Source organism: Chionomys nivalis, chromosome 14 (assembly GCF_950005125.1).
Source record: "Chionomys nivalis chromosome 14, mChiNiv1.1, whole genome shotgun sequence".
NCBI classification, from domain to species: Eukaryota; Metazoa; Chordata; class Mammalia; order Rodentia; family Cricetidae; genus Chionomys; species Chionomys nivalis.
Window position 1 is genome coordinate 59,390,745 of NC_080099.1, and position 15,247 is coordinate 59,405,991.

Sequence of the window (15,247 nt, forward strand, 5' to 3'; positions counted from 1 at the left end):
CTTACAGGCTTGCTCCTCTGGAACGCCGGGGAGAACTCTTGCTTTCTGTAGTAATTGGCATATAGATTTTGAGTAGCAGCTATGGAATAATGCCTTTGCGCACACAGTAGGTGACACATCCGGTAGAGTCTGTATTTCCTCCGGCTCTGCTGCACTGTTAGAGAACTGGCGTATATTTTGAGCATTTGTGTTCCCTATGCTGCTGCATGTGCATTGGTGAGACAGAGCATGTCCGGGGTACTATGGCTGTAGCCTAATGCATGTTCCTCGGAAAGAGCACTGTACTGAGCTCGGAGCCGGAACCCCTGTCTCTAGACCCATTTACTCAGAAGTCTATATCTGCACATTCTGTGTAATCAGTCTTCATTCTCATGCTTACTTTAATGACATCAAAATGTCACTCTAAGACTGGGGTGGTGGCTCAGTCATTAAAATGCTTGCTTCACAAGCATAAAGACCTGATTTCAATCCCCAGAACCAGCATATTTAAAAACCAGTGTTCTTGTTACCACAGCTTTAGGGAGGAAGGGACAGGCAGATCCCTTGGGGCTTACTGGCCCACCAGCCTACCCTACTTGGTGAGTCCCAGGCCAGTGAGAACTATGAAACAAAGAAGGTAAGTGATGCCTGAGAAACATATAGGGAATTTTTCTCTGACCTATCCTTTGTGTACATACACATGCATGTGCAAATGCACCCAAATGCACACTCATGCAGTCCCAAACCCCAACACCCCATTCAGACAAATTATTTCTATATGCAAATTACCAATCTAGTGCCAAGGGTTTGGAGGATTTAACAGTACACAATTGATGGTGTTTAGCCACTTTCCCAATGCTCTGACAAGCTCCTAACGAGAAATAGTTAAAGAAGGAAAGACTTTTTTAGGCTTCCGGGTTCAGAAATTTCAACCTGTGTTTAGCCTTTTCTGTTGTTTCTGAACTGTAGTGAGGCAGAATACCATGGTGGCGAAGTATGAAGGAGGAAAGGCGATTGCTTCACATCAGCCAGAAAACAGCAACAAATGAAAGTATCTGAGACATTATACATCCAGGAAACCCATGACTTGTTCCCTTCACATAGGCCACAACTCCTAAAGTTTCCAGCACTTCTTGAAATAGCTAGCTTGAGAGTCTTCAACCCATGCACCTGTGGCAACATTCAGTATCAAAACTAGAACAGACTATGTAGTCCCTGGGCTGCTCTATGGGGCCACACACCCTTGAAATCTCAATACTTGCAATTGAACCTGAGTTACAACACTGTGCATCACGGGGTGGGGGTGGAGCAGTGTGGGTGGCTTTCCTTGCTTATGTCATTAACAATATCTTAAAGCCAAAAGATTGTACAACATTTAACACGGTGTATTTGAGCCTAGCTAACAAGTTATATAGCAATAACCTAATAATCCTAAAGGGCCATGAAAACCTTCCTCTTGACCCTCAAATTTGGTCAAGTGTGTGCCAGCCCATGTGACAGTGTAACTTTGATCTCAATTCCACTATACATCACCTAGACAGGTTTGCACTTCTGCCCTTCTCATCCTAGCCTGGAAACCCTGCTGAGTGCTATCATATCATAATCTTTTTAATCCCTAGATTAGCCACAGACTGGGACCACAGAATCAACTTAGTAAAGGTTTGTAGAACAAGCAACTGAATGAGCAAAAAGATAAGAGAAAAGCTAGTGAGCGTGTTGGAGTAGAATTTGTCAACAAATTCTATCTAACAATACAGCTTCTGTGTTCCAGTGTTTTCTGAAGGAAGTCAATTCTTTTCTGACGCAAGGTGGGGCTAAAGTTGTTATGGTGTAGTTTACATGAGTCTATAGACAAAGAAGTTACTCCCAGCAGCGTGCCAGGAGGGAAGTAAGGAGAAGTCTGCAGCAAACTTAATAAGCAAAGCTCAAATGGCAGACCATCAGTAAATAACAGAAGAAACAGCAACAAATAATTACATCGGGACAGGAGAGTTTGATTTAGAAGTGGGTCAGGAGATGGCAACTCTAACAGAGTACATACTGATAGAACGTGTTCGCTCTGCCCAGAGAGCCAGACCCAAGTACTTATAATAAACATCACTGAGGATATGGATGGAACATTACAGCATGATTATTGCATAACATCTTTTAAGGCAACTATGTAGACTTTCTACATATATGCATACAATGCAAATATTTTAATCATAGCCATCTTTTAGTTTGGATCAAGTGTTTTTTAGTGAATTGAGACTTTTAGTGAATTGAGACTTTTCCCAGGATGAGTGTGGCTGGTTGGAATTTCACTGGCCTTAATGATATAATTTCTCTCTTATATCATAATCTCAAATTCTAGAGTCTTCAGCTTGAAGAGTCCATAAACTAGTTCTTGCCAGTGAATTTGTCATTCCTAATGAAATCATGAGCTGTAAATGATGAAAATAAAATATCACAAGAGATGGTTTATGCAAAACCAACAAGCTCATAGTGACCTACAGTGAAGAGCTGCTCCCCAGGGACCAAAATTCTTCTTTTCCTCAGCAGCCAGCTTTGCCTATGTCAATAAGCTGTGTTGTGCCAGATTCCTAGGCAAATGTGGACTGAGAACATGGAGCTTAGCCATTTGTCTTTGTTGTTGGATGCCATTAGGCTTTGTGAGAACAACACAGTAAAGTTTGTAAGAGCGCCGACTCATGAAACAGGGCATTGCATATGAGAGTGTGTGATCGGGTGCCAATCTGTCTGGATCATAACCCAGGTACTCCACTTAAAAGCTGTGCACTCTTGCATAAGATATTGGTGCTTATGTTATGATCATAACACTCCTCAAAACTTCATTGTGTAATGTGGCCATCTGTTTATGATGTTCATGATTCAGAAATTTGGACAGGGTGTAAGGGGAATAGATTGTCTCTGTGTCTCACTTCCGAACCATCAGCTGAAAAGTTTAGGCTGAGATCTGGATCTGTCTCTCGATAATTCATTTAATGACAGCTGTTATCAGGCCTCTTCACTGACCCACTGGCGTATCTTCTCCCTCAGTGACCTAGATCCCTTTCAACATGGTAGTCATTACAGGGGTAAATGTCCCAAAAGAAAATGATAGAAAAACTGTATGCTTTCTATATACTAGCAGAAAATTCACAAAATTATCTCTACCATATGCGACCAGCTGGATAAACCACAATTGAACAGTCATGGGAGGAGTGAGTAGAATTCACCTGTATATGGAATGACAAGTTCTATGTTTTGATTTTTTGCTTTTGTTTTTTTGTTGGTTTGGTTTGGTTTGTTTTTAGTTTATTAAGACATGGTTTTTCTGTGTAACAGCTGTCCTGGAACTCACTTTATAGATCAAGCTGGCCTCAAACTCACAGATATTCTTCTGCCTCTTCCTCCCCAGGGCTGGGATTAAGGGCACACTCCACTACCGGCAATGACAAGATTTAAAAAAAAAAAAATATTTGACTAGAAATAATATTGTGGCCATTTTCCAAAACTACAAATTTCCCCATCTGATATACCTTTGCTTTAGCTTTACTCACCTGTGAAGTGAGAATAATAATGTTTCAGATACTTTCTCAGAGTAAAGATTCAGGACACATGTCCTTGTGAGGATACCTACATTACTACTGAGAGTCAGCTGCTTCACTATTATTAATGCTCAGTATCCAATTTCTTGCTTTCTTTGTTTTTAATTTATTCTTCTCTCATACAATACGTCCTGATGTCACTCCCCTCTTTCTCCTCTCCTCCCATTGCCCTCTCCCCCAGATCCACTCCTTCTCTGCCTTCAAAAAAAGAGCAGGCCTCTCAGGGGTATCAACCGAACACAGCATAACAAGATGCAATGAGACTAGGCACAAATCCTCCTATCAAGGCTGGACAAGGCAACCCAGTAGGAGGAAAAGGGTCCCAAGAGCAGAACAAAAGAGTCAGAGATACCTCCACTCCCACTGTTAGGAGCCCCACAAAACCACCAAGCTTCCAGTCACAACGTGCTTGCAGAGGACCTAGCACAGAGTCATACAGCGTCCATGTTTGTAGCTTCGGTCTCTGTGAGCCCCTGAGCCCTGATTCTGTGATTGATTCTGTGGGCTGTGTGTTTCTGGTACTTTTCCTCTACCCCCGACTCCTATAACCCTTCCTTTCCCTCTTCTGCAGGGTTCCCTAAGCTCTCTCTAATGTTTGACTGTGGGTTTCTGCATCTTCACCCATCAGAAGCCAATGAAGCTTCTCTGATGAAGATTGCGCTAGGCATTGATCTATGAGTATAACATAGTATCATGAGGAATCATTTCATTGACTTTTTTTTCCAGTCACGTTTGGTTCTCCTAGGACTCGTAGGCTATCCAGCCTCCAATTCATGGCCATTCGGGTAGTGTCCAGCATGGACTTCCTTTCATAGCAGTAATTGTGTTATTGATTTTAGCCATTTTGACAGGTGTACCATGGAATCTCAACATAGTTTTGTTTTGTATTTCCCTGATGGCTAATGATGTTAAACATTTCTTTCAGTGGTTTTTATACATTTGACATTTTTTATGGAGAAGTTTATGTTAAGAACCCATACCCCATTTTTGAATTAGAATATTTGGTTGGTTGATTTCTAGTTTCTTTAGTTCCTTATATATTTTTGATATCAGCTGATGTTTTGTCCTACTGAGGGTGTCCTTTGCCTTGTAAAAAATTTTACAGGTCCCGTTTAACGTCAATCTTAGTGCCTGTGCGTGGTGGTCTGTTTGGGAAGTTGTCTCCTGTGCCAATAAATTCAAGGCTTATCCCCACTTTCTCTTCTATCAGGTTCAGTGTATCTGCCTTTATGTTGAGGTCTTTGATCTGCCTAGACTTGCTTTTGTGTAGGGTGGTAAATATTGATCTATTTGCATTGTTCTACATGCAGAGCTTCAGTTAGACCAATAGTATTTGTGGAAAATGCTTTCTTTATTCATTGTGTTTGTCTAGCTTCTTTATCAAAAATCAGGTCTCCATGTATGTATGAATTTACTTCTGAGTCTTTGATTTGATTGCATTGAACAGCCTGTCTGTTTGCATGCCAATACAAATGCCATTTCTATTACTGTAGCTCTGTAATACAACTTGAAGTAAGGGATGGTGATACCTCCAGAGGTTCTTTTTTTGTAAAGGATTATTTTAGCTCTCCTGGGTTTTGTTTTTCCAAATAAAGGTGAGTATTGTCCTTTCAAGGTCTGTTAAAAACTATGATGGAATTTTGATGGGAATTGAATTGAATCTGTAGACTGCTTTTGGTGGGATGGCCTTTTTGACCATGTTAATCCTATTGAATCATGAACCTGGGAGATTTTTCATCTTCTGATATCTTCTTCAATTCCTTTCTTCAGAGACTTGAAGTTTTGTCATATAGGTCTTTCACTTGCTTGGTTAGAGTACTTTGTATTATTTGGGACAATTGTGAAGGATATTTTTTCCCTGGTTTCTTTTTTAGTCTGTCGTCTGAATCTAGAAGAGCTACAGATATTTTTGAATTAATTTTGTATTCAGCCACTTTGCTAAAGGTATTTATCAGCTGTAGGAGTTCCCTAGTAGAGATTTCAGGTTGCTGATGTATACTATCATATCATCTACAAATAATGACTCATTGATTTCTTTTCAATTTGTTCCCCTTGATCTCCTTCAGTTGTCTTATTGTTCTAGTTAGAACTTCAAGTACTGCATTGAATAAATATGGAGTGAATGGACAGCCTGTCTTCTTTATTACTTTAGTGGAATTCCTTGGAGTTTCCCTCCATTTATTTAATATTAGCTATAGGTTTGCTGTAATTGCCTTTATTATGCTTATTTATGTCCCATGTATTTCTAATCTCCCTAAGACTTTTATCAGGAAAAGGTGTTGGATTTTGTCAAAAGAATTTTGTCATCTCATGAGATGATCATATGATTTTTTTCTTTAGTTTTTTTTATATGGTGGATTATATTGATGGATTTTAATATGTTGTACTGTTCCTGCATCTCTGGGATGAAACCTACTTAATCATCGTGGATGATCTTTTTCATGTGCTCTTGGAATTGGTTTGTGAGTATTTTGTTATTTTTGTATCTATATACATAAGAAAAATTGCTCTGCAATTTGCTTTCTTTGCTGAATCATTGTGTGGTTTGAGTATCAGGGTGATTGTGAACTCATAAAATGAATTTGGCAATGTTCTTTCTCTTGCTGTTTTGTAGACTAATTTGAGAAGTATTGGCTTTAATATTTCTTTGAAAGTCTGATAGAATTATGAGTAAAACTTTCTGGTCCTGTGCTTTTGGGGGATTGAGAGACTTGATTACTTCTTTTTGTGGGGGGTGGTTATATGTCTGTTTAAGTTGTTTATCTCATCAAAGTGTCAGGGACATACACTGCTTCCAAATGTCATATGTAGAGGGCCTATATTAGTCCCATGAAGGCTCCCAACTTTCCTTCTAGTCTGTGAGCTTTTATAAACCCAGGTCAGCTGTTTCTGTGGGTTCACTTGTGATGACCTTGATCCCCCTGACTCTTACAATCTTCTTGAAGCCAAGTGTTTGGCTGTGGATCTATGTCTGTTTCCATTAGTCTCTGAAGGAAAGCACTCTAATGGCAATTGAGTACTTACCAATCTAATTAGAGCAGATGACCAGTTCAGGCGACCTATCCACTATTGCTAGGAGTCTTAGCTGGAGTCATCCCTATAGATCTATGGAGTTTTCCTTGTACCAGATTTCTACCTGACCCCAAAATGCCCTCATCAAGATGTCTCTTTCATTACTCTCCACCTCCACACACCACCACCCCTCAACCAATCCTCCATGTTCCCATTCCTGCTGGCCCCAAGTCTATCCAGGAGATCGCTTCTATTTCCCTTTCCCAGGGAAACCCATGCATCCCATCACACAATGGGCCATCCTTGTTACCTAGCCTCTCTGAAACTGTGGATTGCAGCATGGTCATTCTTTACTTTACAGCTAATATCCACTTATGACTGAGTATGTGATTTGTTTGTCTTTCTGAGTCTGGGTTACCTCATTCAGGATCATTGTTTTCTAGTTCCATTCATTTGCTTTCAATTTTTCTGATGCCATTTGTGTTAACAGGTGAGTAATACTCCATTGTGTAAATGTACCATATTCTTTTCATCTTTCTTTGCTTGAGGAGTATCTAGGTTGTTTCCAGGTTCTGGCTATTAGGAATAATGCTGCTGTGAACATAGTTTACCAAGTGTCCTGTGGAATTATTGAATATCCTTTGGGTATATATCCAAGAATGGTATAGTTAGGTTTTGAGGTAGATCCACTCCCAATTTTCTGAGAAACCACCATATTGATTTCCAAAGAGTACAAGTTTGCACTCCCACCAGCAGTGGAGGAGTGTTCTTGCTCCACATCCTCTCTATCCAAGCTGTCATTCGTGGTTTTTTTCTTAGCCATTCTCATGTAATTTCAAACGTTATTTTGATTTGCATTTCCCTGATGGCTAAGGACATAGAACTCTTAGCTATTTGAGATTCTTCTGTTGATAATTCTCTGTTTAGACCTGCACCTGGAATACGGATTTTTTATGTCTAGTTTCTTGAGTTATTAATATATTTTAGAGATTAGTCCTCTGTGAGATATGGGACTGGTGAAGATATTTTCCCATTTCTGCAGGCTGCCGTTTATTCTTATTGACAGATTATTAATTCTTTTTATTGTTCTTTTTGTTTCTGTTTCATTGATTTGATCCCTGTTTGATTATTTATTTCCTTCTACTCTTAGGTGTGATGACTTATTTTCATTTTAGACCTTTCAGGTGAACTGTTAAGTTGCTAATATGAGATCTGTCCAATTTATTTTTGTAGGCATTTAGTGCTATGAACATTCCTCTCAGCATGATTTTCATTGTGATCTGTAAGTTGGATATGTTGTGTATTCATTTTCATTGAATTCTAGAGAGTCTTTCCTTTCTTTCTTGATCCAGTTATCAATCAGTAGAGAATTGTTCCGTTTCTATGAGTTGTAGACTTTCTGTTGTTACTATTGTTGAAATCCGGTCTTAATCTGTGGTAGTCTAATAGGATGCATGGATTAGTTCACTTTTCTTGTTTCTGTTAGGACTCGCTTTATGACCTAGTATTTAGTCAGTTTTAGATAAAATTCCATGAAGTGCTGAGAAGAAGGTGTATTATTTTGTGTTTGAGTGAAATAATCTGTAGATATCTGTTAGGTCCATTTGGTTTATAACATCTGTTAGCTCTAGCATTTCTGTTTAGATGACCTGTTCATTGCTGAGAGTTGGGTATTGAAGTCTCCCTCTACCAATATGTAAGGGTTGATGTGTGTTTTAAGCTTAATAATACTTCTTATATGAACTTGAATACCCTTAAATCTGGGGAATAGATGTTAAGAATTGAAAATTTTCATATTGGATGTTTCCTTTGATGAATATGAAATGCCCTTTTCCTCCATCTCTTTTCATTAATTTTAATTTGAAGTCTATTTTGTTAGATACTAGAATGGCTACAACAGCTTGCTTCATAGGTCTATTTGCCTCAAAAATCTTTTTCCAACCATTTATTATATCTGTTTTTGACACTGAAGTATATTTCTTGTTTGCAGCAGAAGGGTGGATCCTGTTCTCACATCCATTCTGTTAGCCTGTATCTTTTCCTTAGGTAGTTTATTCCACTGTAATTTAGAGATATCAATAACCAATCAATATTAGTTACTGTTATTTTGGTGGTGGTGGTGGTGTTTGTGGTGGTGGTGGTAGTGTATGCACTCACTCTTTTCCCTTGCAGCTTTTAAGTATTTTTTCTTTGTTTTGTATATCTAGTGTTTTGGTTATTACAGAGCAACGGGACTTTCTTTTTAGGTTGAATCTATTTGGTGTTCTGTATGCTTCTTGTACCTTTATAGGCATCTCCTTCTTTAGGTTAGAAAGTCTTTCTTCTATGATTAGGTTGAAAACATGTTCTACATCTTTGAGATGGGATTCTTCTCTTTTTTCTCTTCCTAGTTTTCTTAGGTTTAGTCTTTCATAGAATCCCAATTTTCTGGAAGTTTTGTCAGCAACATTTTAGATTTAGCATTTTCTTTGACCAATGTATCTATTTCATCTCTCATATCTCCAGTACCTGAGGTTTTCTGTTCCATCTCTTGTATTCTGTTGGTGAAACCTGTCTCTGTAGCTCTTGTTCACATACCAAGGTTTTTATTTTCAGAGAAACATACCTTTAGACTGAACAAGTTAATAGTCTCAGCACTCATGAAACTAACAAAGTAACTACTGTTCAGTTCCTTATTCATATATTTAATTTCTTAATAAAACACTGGGGAAAATTGTCATATCTCCTAATTATCAAATATTAAGAACTGATTTTAGATAACATATCATGCTAAATGCTTACATATTAAATTATGAAAACTATTATAATGCATTCACAAGTTTTCTCTTTATCAAGATATACTCCCAAGGTTCATCATTTCAATCATTCTTAATAATGAGGCCCAAATAAATAACAATAAGTACAGTATTAAAAATATTATTTTGGACAAATTTAATATATATGTAAATCAAAAAATACAAAACATGTAGAATATTGCAAGCTAATTATGTATTTGTGTATTTGTTAATAAAACTTTTCTACAATACTGCAAAATCCTTGAGGCATAATATCAAGTCCAAGTAACTAAATCAAATGTCCTGAGTAGATAACTGAATGAGAAAATAAACAAGAGAAAGAATGAGTTATTTAATATTGTAAGCCAATGTTCAGTCCACAAGGTTTCATATCAACATTGTCCTCTAATCTACAAAACCATGCAATTGCATGCATGTAACTGAATGTACACATACACACAATCATGTAACTTCAAAGGTAATTTTTTAAATATTTTTATGTTTAATGAATCAGACATGCAAATAAACAATCAAAAAACCCTCAAAATGATCCTTATCTTGACCACAGCAGAACATTTACCAGGGGCTTCCACTCACCCGAGAGTTAGATTTTAATGAATGTTTAGGTATCAAAAAGTATCATTTAAAAAGTGACTACACCAAATGAAAATATTCACAAACTTTGTCCTCCTCAGAAAATATAATTCTATGTGAACTTAGGTAGGTTTACAAGATACAACTTTGCAATATTTTGAATAATTGCACCAGAATGAGTACAAGGACTTGGAAGATGGATCTCAGTTCGTCATTTTTGCTTCCTGGAGAGCACTTGTGACATGGTGTTCATCATTTAGGATCAATAGGGAGATCAGGCCTCCATGAGAAATATGTCTGTTGGCCTCAATAAATCTTTATTGTATAAATACAGAAATATTTGTACAGGCAATTTTCTGCTGAATTACATTTCCTGTTCATATTTTTGTACCACGTATGATTTCTAACAACAAAACCAATGGCTTGATGGGGTAGTATCTTTCACAGAGAAATGCTTTAATTACTTTACTCTAGTTATTTCTATATCTGGTAGTTTCATCATCATAGTTAATCTCTTTCTGTGTCTCAAACATTACCAGTAAGGTGAGTTATATATTAAAGCATTTTAATTCAGGATGGATTCACACCAAAAGAATGATTAGATTTGAAAATATTAAAGTATGTTAGTAAATTATAGTTTTTAAAGCATCTAAAGCAAACTTCTTTAGGTTTTATTACATTTTACTTTTTTTTGTCCATGTGTGTGCGTGTATGTGCAAATGCCCATGCCGTAGTTAGTGCATGTGTAGAGGTCAGAAGACAACCACAGATGTGTTTCCTCTGCCTTCATCTCTCTCTCTCTCTCCCTCTTCTTTCTCTCATCTTTTCTTTCTTTCCTTCCTTCTTTTCTTCCTTCTTTCCTTCTTTTTTCTTTCTTTCTTCTTCTTTTAATGCTTTTTATTTTGTTTAATTAATATTTTTTTCATTTATTTTGCATACCAACCACAGTATCCACTCTCTCTTCTCCAGTTTCCCATCTTCCCACCTCCCCATATTGTCTTCATTCAGAAAGGGGCAGGCCTCCTGCGGGCTTGAAAAAAGCATATCACATCAAGTTGAGTCAGAACTGAGCTCCTCCCTCTCCATCAAGGCTGGGCAAGGTAGTCCAGCATGGGAGGGCAATTTCCTAAAAGTCAGCTAAACACCAGGGACAGGTCCTGATCTCACTGCTAGGAGCCCCACAAAGAGACCAAGCTACACAACTCTCACACATTTGCCGAGGGCATAGGATGGTTTGAATGCAGACTCCTAAAGTGTTGGTCCAGAGTCTATGAGCTCCAATGACCTTAGGTCAGCTGTCTCTATGGGAAATACAATCTCTCACTGGAGCTAGTATTCCTGCTGCTCAGTCTAGGCTATAAGGCCCAAGATCCTCTTGTCTCTGCCCCCTTAGTAATGTAACTGGTCACCACCAAGCCTGGCTTTCAACTGGAATTCTTAGGATGGAACATGGGGCCTCCTGTTTGTGTGGTAAATACTTCACAAACTGGGCCATCACCAGTCCTACTGTCTCCCATTATTTCATGTTTTCTCTGAGTGTCCACACCCAAATTCTATAGACACAAGTATCTACTCATGTGAGCCCAGGTTCAGACAAAAGGCAGGCACACTCAGGCAAATCACACATCACTCTTTGTAAATGAAGAACAAGGAAATAAACCCAAATTCCAGCACCCAGAAGAAACTGAGCATATCCTAGGAGCATGTTGGTGTCAAAACACACATCTTATTTATGATTTTGGATTTTTCTATTTTATGTGTTAGAGTGTTTTGAGTATTAAAAAATACAAAAGTTGTAACAATTTTGAATGATTTTAAGTATATATATATATATATATATATATATATATATCCATTCATACATTTCTTTCTTCTAGAAACTTCAAGCGGAGTCACTGGCAGAAAACTTGCGATTGGCCAAAGAGTATCAAAGCATGCAGGCGATTTTCTTGAAGGAGAAGGAAGCCTTCTTCAACGGCTATGACAGACTGCTGTCACTCAATTTTTCAGTTTGTGACAAGAAAAAGGTATTGATTTTTTAAAAATGAAATACCTTAAGTGAGCCATCCAAAAAGTAAACATAGTCAGTGTGGTGTCGTCAGTAAGAGACTACTTATTATAGCATAAAAATGGTATGGTTTCTTTTTCTTAAGTTTTATTGTAATATAGTAATAATGATGTGAAATTACATAATTAAATAATATCAATGTTAGGAACTGAATTTTGAAAAATATTTAAGACCCAAAAATTCTTAGTTTGTAATCCTTTTGCAAGGTTTATTTGCATTTAGTTATTGTTACCATAAATCATAATTAATTTCTTAGTTTGCAGATATACATTTGCTATTGTATAGTTGGATTTTAATTCCAACTGTATATGACTTTGTACAATGGCTCTCTAAATCTTCTTTTTGATAATATGCCCCAAATTTACGTTCTTATTATTTTGCTCAGTATGAAGATCCTTTAGACATTTGCTGAATCCCCACTCCACCCCTGTTACTGGAAATGGCAGGAAATCCTACCTCTATGTGTAAAGTCCTATGTTTTGGAAAAAGGAAAAAGGAAAAACATATGAATAAAAAGGTGAAAAGATCTTCCATGAGATGAAAAGGGGGAAGAAAGCTGTACTATGGGGGTGCCACAATATAGCCACTTTCTCCCCAGACACTTAGAGACAATATAAGATGGTCTCCCTTTGAACCTTTCTCTTCAGAATTCAATTTTCAAAAGCTAAAATAATGGTTATTATTTAACAGCTGATTTAGCCTTAAAGACTAAGCTAATGTGTCACTTCTCCTATTGACATTACCCATACTGGTGTGCTATGAGTTATGATTTAGAAGTTCAGTTCTACACTCATTTCTATTACAGAATCTTAAGGAAGGCAAAAGCCTAGGTCTGGAGTAAAAATTTCATTGAACAGTATGGAAATGATCCTTTGAAAGTTATTTACTCTTTTGAATCTCAATTTTCTCAACTATAAATTAAAATTACTTCACAAGACAATATATTATGAATAAAATAAAAGAGAAATCATAGTAAATCATTCTTAAAACAAAAGGAAGCTATGTTGCTGAAATTTGTTTGCTGTTGTGAATGTTCTTGTTTCTCCTGCATCTGATCAGTTGTATGTTAAAGCTTCTATGTGTCCTGTGTGACATTTAGAAGGATCTCTTTAGAAGTATGTTCAAAGCTGGACAGTGGGGGTACACACCTTTCATCCCAGTACTTGGGAGGCAGAGGCAGGCAGATCTCTGTGAGCTCAAGGCCCATTTCATCTACAGAGTATAGTGGCATTTCAATTGTATTTTAATATAGACTGTCTGAAGATCTGAGAGTAAAACAGTCCCACTGGTCAGCCTTACAGACCAGGCTATGGTAACACACACCTTTAATTGCGGTAGCCAAAAAGGCACACATCTTTAATCCCAGTAGTCATACTAGTTTCTATAGAAACCAGGCAGTGCATGCCTGTAATCCCAGTCCTAGAGATTGTAAAATGGGAAGAAACAACTCTCAACACAGTCTCGTTCTGAGATTCCTGGAGGTAGGATCGCCATTTTCGAACTGAAGTCAAGGTAAGAGCCAGTGGCTGGTTGTTTCTTTTCAAATCTTCAGGTTGAACCCCAATTTCTGACCCTGAGTTTTTATTAATTTAGTCGTGTTTCACAGAGTGAGTCCAGAACAGCCAGAATTGTTTCACAGAGAAATCCTGTCATGGGAGAAAAAAAGTATAGTCAAGAGGATCAAGAGAGATGGTTGAAAGAGAATATCTTTTTTTTTTTCCATTTAAGGCTTCCACTTAAATGTGAGCCATGGACTTCTTTATTCTTTTATTTATTTATTTATTAAAGATTTCTGCATCCTCCTCGCCACCGCCTCCCATTTCCCTCCCCCTCCCCCGATCAAATCACCCTCCCTCATCAGCCCAAAGAGCAATCAGGGTTCCCTGCCCTTTGGGAAGTCCAAGGACCCCCCATCTCCATCCAGGTCTAGTAAGGTGAGCATCCAAACTGCCTAGGCTTCCACAAAGCCAATACGTGCAGTAGGATCAAAAACCCATTGCCATTGTTCTTGAGTTCTCAGTAGTCCTCATTGTCCGCTATGTACAGCGAGTCCGGTTTTATCCCATGCTTTTTCAGACCCAGGCCAGCTGGCCTTGGTGAGTTCCCAATAGAACATCCCCATTGTCTCAGTGTGCGGGTGCACCCCTCGCGGTCCTGAGTTCCTTGCTCATGCTCTCTCTCCTTCTGCTCCTGATTTGGACCTTGAGATTTCAGTCCAGTGCTCCAATGTGGGTCTCTGTCTCCTTTCATCGCCTGATGAAGAGATAGAAGAATCTCAGATTCTGGAAAAAGAATATCTTTGGGGAGGACTTTTGTCTTAATTTAGGTTTCTATTGCTGTGCAGAGACACCATGACCATGACAACTCTTATAAAGAAAAACATTTAATCAGGGTTGGCTTACAGTTTCAGAGGTTTAGTCTATTATTGTCAAATCAGGAAGTATGGCAGTATGCAGGCAGACACGCTGAGAGCTCTGCATCTTGATCCACAGATATCAGGAAGTAAACTGTGTCCACACTGAGCATAGCTTGAGCATTTGAGATTCCCAAAGCCTGCTTCCACAGTGACACACTTCATCAAGGCTACATCTACTCCAACACCCTAATAGTGCCACTCCCTAGGGGCCACGCATTCAAACATCTGAGTTTATGGGGGCCACTCCTATTCGAATTACCACAATGCCTTTAGAATAATGTTCTGTAGAAGAACCTCTTTAGAAAGATGCTCTTTTTAAACTAAAAAACAAAAGACTTTAATCGGCATTTTTTGCTATTAAATATATTTACGGTAAGTACATGAAGAGTTGTTCAGCTTCAATAGTCATGAGTAAAACTCAGAAGAAACAGTCAAACTGAAATAGAAGTAAAACTCTCGCCAACCCCTAATCCTCCAACTCCTACTCTGTCCCCCTACACTGTTTTTTCACCTTATCCTTATTTTTTGCTTTGTCCCCCACCTTGTTTTAGCCTTTGTTTCTTTTCTATTATTGAAAATAGATTCTTCTCTTATACAATACATTTCAAGTGCAGTTTACCCTCCCTCCACTCTTCCCAGCTCCCTACCCCACCCTGCATCTCCCATCTCCCCCAGATCCACTTTCCCTTCTGTTTCCTCAGCAGAAAAGAGCAAACCTGTGAGAGATAGTTGTCAAAGAGAACAAAAGAAAATACTGAAGAACAGACAAATCCTTTTCTTCCTCTCTGATAATGACTAGACAAGGCACAAATGT

General features: G+C 38.2%; 1 protein-coding gene across 1 annotated transcript in view; it reads left to right on the forward strand.

Annotated features, from left to right (window-relative positions):
* Ccdc178 (coiled-coil domain containing 178) overlaps positions 1-15,247 on the forward strand; it is a 328,223-nt gene that overhangs the window by 209,655 nt on the left and 103,321 nt on the right. The window contains exon 16 of the mRNA XM_057788447.1: positions 11,827-11,976. Within this exon, the coding sequence (XP_057644430.1) occupies positions 11,827-11,976 (150 nt within the window). The remainder of the gene's footprint in view (positions 1-11,826; positions 11,977-15,247) is intronic.